The sequence below is a fragment of the Aphidius gifuensis genome, linkage group LG4 (genome assembly GCF_014905175.1).
Source record: "Aphidius gifuensis isolate YNYX2018 linkage group LG4, ASM1490517v1, whole genome shotgun sequence".
Lineage (NCBI taxonomy): Eukaryota > Metazoa > Arthropoda > Insecta > Hymenoptera > Braconidae > Aphidius > Aphidius gifuensis.
In genome coordinates, this window is record NC_057791.1 from 14,471,711 (window position 1) to 14,483,840 (window position 12,130).

General features: G+C 23.6%; 1 protein-coding gene across 1 annotated transcript; it reads left to right on the forward strand.

The window, feature by feature from the left end:
• The first annotated feature begins 5,677 nt into the window (after positions 1-5,677).
• LOC122853893 (vascular endothelial growth factor receptor 1-like) lies at positions 5,678-10,454 on the forward strand. Its single transcript, XM_044154301.1, has 11 exons — positions 5,678-5,795; positions 6,001-6,116; positions 6,207-6,320; positions 6,395-6,503; positions 6,938-7,042; positions 7,154-7,263; positions 7,353-7,542; positions 7,676-7,795; positions 8,201-9,413; positions 9,506-9,743; positions 9,813-10,454. The coding sequence occupies exons 1-11, from the start codon at positions 5,678-5,680 to the stop codon at positions 10,452-10,454; spliced, it is 3,075 nt and encodes a 1,024-aa protein (XP_044010236.1).
• The last annotated feature ends 1,676 nt before the right edge of the window (positions 10,455-12,130 follow it).

The window sequence follows — 12,130 nt, forward strand, 5'->3', positions numbered from 1 at the left end:
TTTTAGATATTCAACATTTATATATTCTTTATTTTATTTTCCATCACTATATTTATTACAAATGAGTCATTAAATGACAAATTAAGTGAAGAAATAAAAAAAGTAAATATTAAATATTGAAAAAAAAAAAATCTATTTTCAATGTCGCTCATACATAAAACATTGCATTCATTCATATCATTGTAATTATAATAATTCATTTATATTTTCTTTTCTATTTTTAAAATTTACTTTTTTTTATTTCTTCACTTAATTTACCATTTGCAATAAATATAGTGATAGAAAATAAAACAAAGAATTTATAAATGTTCAACATGTTGATAAGCTTTGATAATACATAAAAAATGTACCTTCTTATATACCCAATGCAACAATGTCACAAAAACAAATTATATATGATAAAAAATAAAAAATAGGTAAACAAGTACGATAGTTTTTATCATCACTTTCAATAGCCCGATTTTAAAGTTGTTATATTTTTAATGCGCCAATAAGGATGTTTTTTTTTTTTTCATATAAGTATGATAATTATTGATAAATTTCGGGGTCAACAATTATTTTTATCAACATTTTTATGAAAAAATAAAAAAATATTACACATAAGTATATTTATTTATTTTCTAAAATAATAATTACAATTTTATGGAAAACAAAATAAAACACAAAAAATGATCATGTAGATGAACGAAAAATTAATATATCAATACAAGCTCATCATATGTTTCCATGAAATGAACAAATAAAAATAATGATTCTTATGTTAAATAATTTTGTAGAAAAATATGAATTACAATTTTAAATTTAAAATTTTTTTTTCCACCTGTTAAAGTAAGCAACTATACCAATAACTAAATCATTCATCAAAATACTTAATTAATTATATTAATTTAAAATTATTTACAACAATTTATTCTGTTCCTTTTATTTCAGCTCGACTTAATTGACATTATAGTTATCATCATTTCGAAAGAAAAAATTAAAAAAAAAAATTAATTATGAAATTAATATTTAACTTATTTTTTTCCTGTTTAAAACTAATTTCAATTACAAAAAAAAAAGATACATAGATTGTATTGTTTAAAAATGAGGAAAAATTAATTCTAAAATTTCAACTACATCGGTAATTAATGTAGAAAACAACAACAACAATCAGTAAGTCATTTTTAAGAGATAATATCAATAAAAATATATTTAATTCTTTTAATTGAATTTTTTAAATTTATTATATACAGAAATAATTATTCAGCATTGTCATTTTCTCGTAGTCGTAGTTCTGACTTATCAGTGATTAATGATAAAAACTCAATAGAATTGTCAACTGATATTGCTCTTATAACGATAATTCAGCAATGGATTTAAAACCAATTTATACAAAAGATTTGTTTTCATGGTCATTACAAGTTGCCGAAGGAATGGAATATCTTAGCCAGAAAAAGGTAATTTATTTTATTATCTGTAATAATTATAATTGAGTTTATACGTTAATAAATTATTTGTTCTAATAACAATAATAATACATTTTAAACTTTTACAAATTAAAATTTTATTAAAAAATTAATTTTATTTACCAACAAAAAATTATTTATAATCAAAGCCAGGAAGTTTGCCCGATTTTTGAGAGTGAGTTAATAACGATGGTAACCTAGGGAAAACATTTTAAAAAATAGAATTGAATTAGATTGTATTTTGTTTTTTCTGAGACATGGTATTGTGTGACGGTTGATCATTGTGTGTGTGATGAGTTTTAAAAAAGATATATTTTTTTTATTGAAATATTAAATAATTTTTGATTTGGAATATATGTTCTAGCATTACTTAAATTAATTCTAAAAATAAGTTCTAAAATAACTGCTTAAATTAAACTACAAAAAAGTGCTAAAATAATTGCTTAAATTAATACTAAAAAAGTGCTAAATAATTGCTTAAATTAATACTATTAATGTTAAAATAATTGCTTAAATTAATTTTAAAAGTGTTAAAATAATTGCTTAAATTAATACTAAAAATTGTATTTTATTGTAAGTATTATTTTCAGCATTAATTTCAGTATTATATAGCTAAATTATTTTAGCACTTTTTTAGAATTAATTTACCCAAAGATAGAACTTATTTTAGAATTAATTTAAGTAATGCTTAGTTATTCCAAATCAAAATTATTTAATATTTTAATAAAAAAAAAAATATATCTTTTTAAAAACTCATCACACACACAATGATCAGCCGTCACACAATGCCATGTTAACTCCAGAAAAAACAAAATACAATCTAATTCAATTCTATTTTTTAAAATGTTTTCCCTAGGTTACCATCGTTATTAACTCGCTCTCAAAAATCGGGCAAACTTCCTGGCTTTATTTATAATAGATAATTTTATTGACAAACAATGTTGAAAAATATAATGTTAATTTATATTAAAATAAATTAATTTACTGATTGATATTTCATGTATTTATAAAAAATGACATTTATTATTTTAATTAATCATAATAGTCTAGATCAACATTCTCGTAGAAACATTGATAAAATTTTTTATTCATTTCAATATTTTTGTCGTAGTAATAAATTGCTAAATATTGTAATTTATATCCCCGTGAGGAAATAATATTTTTTATCAAAAATATTGTTCTTTCATAAATTGGAACATACATGAATGTTTTAGCCAGGCAATCATCATTAGCACTTTCATTTATTAAGACGTATATTATGATGCTGACAGTGGATTAAAAAAAAAAAAAAATCAATTTATGTTTAATAAAAATTCAATATTCAAGAAATGTTGATAACAAATTATTTTCTTACGCTTTTAGTTTAGGAAATGTCTTGAAATTTGACTTACAACTTTTTCAATTTTATTTCCGATTATCAATATCTAAATATTTTAAACTCTGCAGTCATAATGAAAAATAATCAGAAATGAGGCCTATTTGTACCTTGTTATTTAGTTATTTTATAGTGATTAGTGATTACTTTTCCTTAGTTATATACAGTTAATTTTTTACCTCAAAAAGATGAAAAGATTCTCATCTTTGGCTATTGAATATTAACAAATATTTATACCACATATGTGAGTTGAGAAATTACCAGAAATTACTTCATTACTGTATTATCTAAATACGAAATAATCAACTCACATCACTGATAACGTTGAAAGACGTTTTTTAGCTAGAGTTGTCAGCAACTGGGTGCCTGAAAATTATATACACCGATGACAATAACAAATATCCAACAGAGTTGATAGGATTATTAAAAGCGATAATAAAAACTACCGTAGTTAATTACTTTTTTTTTTTTTATCATTTATAATTTTTTTTTTGTGACATTGAGTATAAAATAAAATACATTTTTTATCAAACCTTACTTTATATATATTGTTAAAGTTTATCAAAATGTTGAGCATGAATATATTCTTTGTTCTATCAGCTTTTATCACTATATCTATTTCAAATGGTGAACTAAGTAAAGAAGTAAAAAAAGTAAATATTGTTCATTAATATCATTGTGATTATAATAATTTATTTCTATTATCTGTTTTTATATTTTTAGAATATAAAATTTGTGTGTGGTGAGTCAATTGTATTTAGTGGTCACACCGGGCACTTTGATGACCCTCAACACATCTTTAAAGCTCCACCACTTCACAGTGTTACACTTAAAAAATCCATAAAAAAAGAGGATAATTTGACAGTATGTATTATAATTTAGCTTTAAATTTAGGGAAAATATTTGCAAATTTTTAATAATAATAATATTGTTATTTAGATAGAATATGGAGTGCAGTGTGGTACAAGAGAAACTTATATTCCTGTACCAATTAATATTTGTGATATACTGGACTCTCAATCTGATGATGAAAAAACAAATTTAAATAAAGCTTTTATCGATCTTTTGGAATTTAATGTATCCAATTGTCCAATACCAAAAGTAATTAAACATATATTTATATTTTATTTAAATAATAATATTTTATATTTATTGCGAAATATTTCTTTATAATTCTATTATATATCTCTCAATTTCAGGGTACTTACAAACTTAAACAACAAAATGTATTTAATCCGTGGCTTATCGATTTTTTTGGATCTAAGTGCAGTGTGACTGATGATTTCTTTGGCAATTATGGAGCACTGAAATTAGATATAATGTACGAAGATTATCTGATTATGATGTTTGGGTGGCATCAAATACAACGGGATGACATAGATAATTGTACCATTCTTGGTTCGGTGATTCATAAAGCCATAGTTCTAAGTTTTGAGCCTTCGAAATAGGATATATCTAAAATCAGGCTCATGGATTATGCTTTTTTGCTATATTCGTAGTCTCTCCTATTTTAACTACCCCTTCGACCCTGGGGTCTTTGTTTTCCAACGTTATATATATGTACCTTCGCATGTATACCTGGCCACTGCATTTAGTACTAAACTCTGATCAACTTGATCTAGTATCAATGATTGTGACTTGTAAAAAAATTAATTAAAATAATAATACAACTCCGTAAAAAACCAATCCGAAGGCTTTACGACAATTAGTTTAAAAGTTATAAACGTTTTTTTTTTTTTGGGAAAAATCCAATACTGCGGCTGAGCCTTTCGGCTCCTATAGCCTCCGTAAAAAAGTAAATAAAAGTATAGTAGTAATGAAAAAGAAACAGGTAAATTAATTTCATTTATAAAACTTTAAAAAATAAGAAAATTTATAAATATAATATTAATTATTTTAAATAATAGTTTTTTTTTTTCTTATAAAGATAATAAAATATTTTCATGTAATAATTGATGGATAAAATTTAGGTCGTCTGATTAATAAGTAAGCATTGTTGACATTTTAATTTACATCATATTATTGATTTTGCAATTTTTCATTTATTTCCTGTGTAAAAATAATTTTAATTATAAATAAAGAGACGTTTATTTAGTCTTTGTTTTATCTCAAACTTTTAATTTTTGACATGATGTATATCCGTTGGTTTGAATGAGTCAAAATAACAATTATATTTTTTTTTTCCTCAACAATAACATTAAAGTGAATTAGTATGATAGTCATGAAATCACACCCAGTGATGTCAGTTTCAATCTTTTCTGTATCCAATACAGACTTATAATAAAAATACTTAAAAATCTCATAAAAAATATTTATTTTTTTTTCAACAAAAAATCAAAAAAATAAATTTAAAAAATGCATGTGTTATTATTGACAAAGTATTTGTTTTTGCTCGTTTTCTTGGTGATGTATACAGGTATCAACTAGATCTCTCTAAATATATATATATATATATATTGTTTTCCTTTTAAATAATTTTCTTTTGCTCAAAAATGATATTATGTATATTTACTAAAATATCATATTTTTTTTTTCAAAAACAAAACGTTTTTTTACATCCAAAATTTCAGAATCTCACATTGTTATACCAATAATGAAACCTAATGTATCATCAATTTTTATAAAATTTGGTGAGAAACTTTCCATAGAATGCAGTAGTACACGTCAAATTAAATTTTTTGTTAAACGTGATGACAAGAACTTCGTAAGATATAAAAATGCCAATGTTCTTTAAATTCAATTTAAATGAAAAAAAAAGGAATAAATAATACTAATAATTATTTTAAAATTTCTGTTATAGTTTGATTTATCAAGAATCAATCTTTTTTCTGAAAAAAAAAAAAATGGAATTTACACAATGAGAATCCAAATAAATAAAACACTGCCTGGTGACATTGGATCATATGGGTGTGGTCATAATAAAAAAGACGTACGCTGGATTCAGGTTCAAGAAGAATCTTGGAATAAATATGAAGGTAAATTGAATTATGGTAAAATATAATAGTTATACTGATTCAAAAGAGTAGAATAATAAAACTCACTACTGATTCATATATAAAATCACTTTAGTAAAAATATTTTTTATTTACATGTCAATGAATGCCATTTTCTTGCTTTGCAAATGAACTAATATTATTTTAATATGATTTTGGAAATATCCAATTATTATAAAAATATCAGAAAAGGATATCCCAAAAACATCATATATTGAAGTCAAGAAAAATGATCCATTTCAAATAACATGCAGTCATGGACCAAAAATAATATTTTATCGATATTTATCACCTTGGCTATGTGTAAGAAGTAAAAAAATGAATAAAAAACATTGGTCATTATTATTTTTATTATTATTATTACTAGATAATTTATTTTAATTTTATTTCTAGTGTACGTTGCCAATTGAAAATGAGGCAAATAAAACTGACATGATAATGAGTGATGAAGAACGATTAAAAACTCGAGGCATATTTAATTGCTCTATTTCTTGTGAAAGATACAGAGTAAAAAATTTAACTATATTTATAACTATATATATTTTATTTTATTTATTATTTTAATATTATTTCATTTGTAGGATGATTTTATGAATGCAAAAATAAGTCAGGACGAAAAAGATGGAATTTTCATATTAAATTTAGAAAAAAAAAAAGCGGTACTTGGTGATATTGGCTGGTATGGTTGCAGTAATTTTGAAATTAGAATGGTAGATTGGACCTACATTTACGTTAAACGTAAGTTTTTAATTAATTAATTTATTTATCTATAAGGAAAAAAGTCTGAATTTTGTATTATGATATAATTATAAATTGATTATAAATAATATAATACCTATAACAATTTGCAGCAGAGAAATATTTATTTGTGGATATAAATGATTTCAAAGCGATAACTGTTGATGTCAACAAAACATTGACAATACCATGTCGACCAAAATCACCAAATTATCAAGTGACTCTTTACGCAAATGAAAAAGTAAATTATATACATTATTCAATACATATATTAAATTATTATATATTTTATAAGAATATTAAATTATTGAATCTAATTTTAATTTTCAATATTATTTTTTAGAAAATTAATGACAATGGCAACGTTATTTTTAATAATTCAATAGGATTTATTATTAAAAATGTTCAATTAAAAGACAATGGGTATTACGAATGCAGAATAATATTAGATGGCATTACCGAAGAAAAGGGTTTTGATGTGTTAGTGACGGGTGAGTTTTGAATTTTTTTTATTTGTCAAAAGTATGTAATATTGAATATCGATAAATTAAATTAAGCAAATACTTGTATAAAAAAGATTTTTTTTTCATATGTAATTTCAGAGCCAAATAATTTGAGACCAACTATGTATCCAGATTTATCATATATTGAATTGGAAGAATATCAGATACTTAATTTAACATGCACAAGTACACAAAGACCGTATTTCTTCGTAAATCCGTGGATGCATTTACCATTTGTAAAGAAAAAAGATGATTATATACATGCGTATAACATATTTATTTATTTATTTTATTTCAGACGAAGAGGAACACAAAACTCCTTGAAGAAAAGACACATGAAAAAGCAGATGGAATTCACACATCAAAGTTGCAAGTAAAAAGATCACCTCAAGACACTGGCTTTTATGGATGTGCTAATTTTAAGTTTAATCACATGGACTTAGAGCTTAATAACATGAATATTCGTTGGATTTACGTTTACGTTAAAGGTACTAACTTGCTTTTATTATTTTTTATTTTTTTTATTCATTTATAATCTTGAATATTTTTTTATTTATTTTTTAATAGCAAAACCTAGAATAAAAAAATTGAGAATAAATAAATATTATTATGAACCAAAAGAAATAGCTGAAATTGAAAATACTGCTGTAGCATTTCCAAGCTCAAATATAAGATCAACACTTGAAGAATCAAATCGACATTTAGAAATTCAAAATATGACAAGAATTTTCAGTTCTGTAAGTAACATAAAAATCAGTTTTAGTTAAAAACATCTGCAGATAAATAAATGAATATTAAATTTTTATAACCCACATTAAAATGTTGAATTAAACTTTCTTTCTTAAATTACACAAAAATACATATAAAAAAATTTTAATCAATTGATTTTTTTTTCATAAAAATATGTTGATGTTTTTTCCAAAAAAAGATTTCGAATGGAGAGTTTATAGTAACTATACTCGTTTCGTTATCATGGACACCAGCAAGAAATATCACATTCACTTTTTTCAATGATGCTGGAAATGATTCCATTGTTGTTCCTCTATTTTCAGATGGTAATATACATACATTTAATATTTAATATTTATGTAATGATTTTTTCTCAATATAATTATGGCGTACAAATATTTTTATATTTTTATCAAGATAAACCTTTTGAATTTGGAATTAGTGGTCCAAAAAAAAATGTGGTAGTTGGTGAGACGTTGGAATTGATATGTATTGGGTATCTAACGAATTCGTTAAATAGAATAAAATGGATAAATAATTATTCATATAAATATGAGTCAGAAATAAGTGCAGAACACAATCCAAGAATGAATATAAAAGTGTTAGAATATGACGATATATGCATATCAATATTGACAATAAGTTCAGTTGAAAAATCAGATGAAGATATATATCATTGTAAAACTAAAGAAACAATTTATAATTATATGCTAAATGTCAATGAATTGAGAAAACCAAATTGCAATCATACAAATATGAATGAAACCGAAGCTAAATATGAAACTAGTGGAAAATCAACTGTGCTAACATGCTATACTGATGGTGTGCCTGAGCCAATAATTACTTGGTCGATGAATGATGTCCAAATAAATAGGGTTTCTGGGACGCTAAATGAAATTTGTAAATATGAATTTCATAATAACTATCAAGAGTTACATATTGGATATTTAGATGAAGGTTGTTTTGGAAATTATTCATGTAAAGCTGATAATAAGTTGGGTCATTGGGAAACATACCAGCAAATAGTAATGGATGATCCAACAATAAGATATATCGTAGCATTTGGAATTACATCAGCGCTAATAATTACTACTATTATTTCGATTTATTTTATTATTAAACTTAAAAAAGAAAAAAAATTACGTACACAACTTATAGAAGGTAATTTAAAGTCATATGATAAATCTTGGGAATTTCCACGTGACAAATTGAAACTTGGCAAACAATTGGGATGTGGTCAATTTGGAGTTGTAATTAAAGCGGAAGCCCAAGGTATTTATGATGATGACAATGCATCAATAAAAACAGTTGCTGTAAAAAAAGTTCAAAAATCAACTGAAATGACAAACTTCCAGGCACTTGCAAATGAACTAAATATTATGATTTATATTGGAAAACATAAAAATATTGTTAATCTACTTGGTGCTTGCACTAAAAATATTGCTAAACATGAATTACTTGTAATTGTTGAATATTGTCATTTTGGTGATTTACATGATTATTTGTTTAAACATAGATTAAAATTTATAAATCAAATTAATCCATTGACTGGTAAAATTGATATTGGTTTCGGAATTTCAACTGCATTGACAAACGTAAAAAAAAACAACAACAACAATAAGAACAATGAGTAAGTCATTAATATATGTATAATGTATCAGGGTTAAAAATAATTTCGAATTACACAATTCACAATTTTTTTTTTTTTAAATTACTATACAGAATTAATTATTCAACATTGTCCGTTTCTGGTAGTCGTAGTTCTGGTTTATCAGTGATAAGTGATAAAGACTCAATAAAAATGTCAAATAATATTGCTCTCAACAAGTCAGCACGGTGTCCTGAAGATTGCCTTGATGATTGTAATAAAGATCAAACTTTACAAACGATTTGTACACAAGATTTGTTCTCTTGGTCATTACAAGTTGCCCAAGGAATGGAATATCTTAGTAATAAAAAGGTAATATATTTATATAATTTCATGATTAAATTACATGCAATATACGTTAATAAATTATTTGTTCTATAGGTACTTCATGGTGATTTGGCTGCACGAAATATACTTCTTGCTGAGAATAATATTGTTAAAATTAGTGATTTTGGTCTAGCTAAAAATATATGTAATGGTATTTACAAAAAAGTAGATAATGCTCCACTGCCAGTAAAATGGATGGCAATTGATTCTCTAGCAGGTAGAATATTTACAACTCAATCAGATGTCTGGTCATTTGGTATTGTACTTTGGGAATTTTTTTCCCTTGCTGAAACACCATATGCAGAAATGGATGCTGATGATTGTTGGTTAAAAGTACTTAAAGGATATAGAATGAAAAAACCAGAATATGCTACAAATAAAATTTACAATATAATGTTGAAATGCTGGCTAGAAAATCCAACGCTTAGACCAACATTTACTGATCTCGTTACTGATATTGGTGATTTATTTGATAATTTTGACAAAAAAGATAATAACGATTTAAACACACCATGGGCACACAACATATATGCATATGATGAAATAGAGAAGAGGCCAGATGATGGTAAAAATAATGATTACTTGATTATGAATCATGTACCAAACCATCCAGCATTGTCATCATCAAAAAGTGACAATGTCGATGAACCAACAATTCATATCAATACAAACTTATCATATGTTTCTATGCACTAAACAAATAAAGTAGAAAAATATGAATTATTAAAAAATATTTCGATTTGTCAATCTTTTAATATAATTTTTTTTCTAATTTCTAAAGTATGCACCTATATTAATAAGTTATAAATAATAACTAAATTATGCATAATAAAAAAACAAAATTAAAATAATACTTGAAACAATAAAAATAAAGTATATATTTTAATCTATTTCATTTTGTTTTTAAAATTAAATAAATACTCGAATTTATGTAATAATTCGAAAAATATTTTAATAATAAATTATAAATTTTTACAAACTAAAGTTGCATAAAAATTTTATAAATTTTTATAAAACTAATTAATACAAAATATAAAAATAAATCGTTCAATTTACTTTTTTTAAATAAATAAATATTTTTAGAATAATTTTGTTTTTGTTACTTTTATTTATTAAAAAATTTACAATTTATTCTGTTTTTTTTCTTTTTCTGAATTGACATTGGTAATAATAATAAAATAATTTATCGTTCAAGCAAATTGTAAATAATCATAGAAAATTTTTACGCACATGCTCTTTAAATCTTTTTCAAAAAATTTTAAAAATAAAAATCAGGTATTTTAAAGTTTTGGATAAAAGAACAAATTAAATAAAAGTTTTATATCTCAAAAAATTCGATTTTAATTCCTGAGAGCCGAATGTGATAAAAAATCGGTAAAATCACCCTTCGTTCATTTTCAACTGTAACATAGAAGATGATACTGATTGTTAGAAACAATTAAAAACAACTAATTAACAAATGATCAGACAAATTTTATCAGAAGAGATTGGCTCTGTCAAAACAATTAATTTCAGCAATAAACAAAGCTGATCAAAGAGAAAATTTTAAGTATTATGCAAAATATAAAAAAGAAATTATGTTTTGATTTATTAACACCTTTAATACATTGATCTTTCAACTAGATTATAACTGCAAAATTCTTGATATCTGGTAAAAAATTGTATCCATGATTTGTTCTTAGTTTTCTTATTATTTGACTTTGAAAATAAAAAATGATCTTTTTGTTAATAACTGGGAATTAACTAACAATTGAGAGTATTAGTAAGTGCCAGGTTTTAGTATTTTCAATAAATAATTTGGTCTTAACATTTACAACATAGCAAGGTACACAACTAAATCAACTCTATGCTGTACAACAAATATTTTTAACGATGCAAATAAATAAAAAAAATATTTTCAATTAGTTTTTATTTATGAAATCAATCATTATTTATATATATTTTTGATCAGTATAATTTTTTTATAGCATAAGAATCATTTTTCCATAATTTATAATCATATTTTTTTAAAAACTTACTGAATTGTGTTTAATATGTTGTCAATTGATGGTGATAAACAGTGAAAAACCTGATGAAATTCCATTTTTTTTGTGGATAGTTTTTACCTAATTACAAAAAATCTAATATTATTTGCTAATAATATTGATACATCAAAAAAACTTGATATTTTTTATAATTCAGTAGTTTTGGAAATCTGTCATTTCATTTGACCACATTTGTTTTATGTTTCAAATTATTTAGTCACACTTGCTGTTCATAGAGCCATGTATAACCTAAACAGGCCTACTTTAATAATTAATATAAAAAAAACGAATATTATTACCTATAATTCTAAGGAGCATATTAAGATTAATTTATTATTTCACTTATCT

What these genes read in the sequence shown, in the direction of transcription:
- LOC122853893 (XM_044154301.1), top strand. Translation starts at nt 5,678, where the DNA reads ATGAGAATCCAAATAAATAAAACACTGCCTGGTGACATTGGATCATAT. An exon ending in TTTTGATGTGTTAGTGACGG is followed by an intron (nt 7,043 to 7,153) that starts GTGAGTTTTGAA and finishes ATGTAATTTCAG; the next exon opens with AGCCAAATAATTTGAGACCA. An exon ending in AAGAATTTTCAGTTCTGTAA is followed by an intron (nt 7,796 to 8,200) that starts GTAACATAAAAA and finishes ATTTTTATCAAG; the next exon opens with ATAAACCTTTTGAATTTGGA.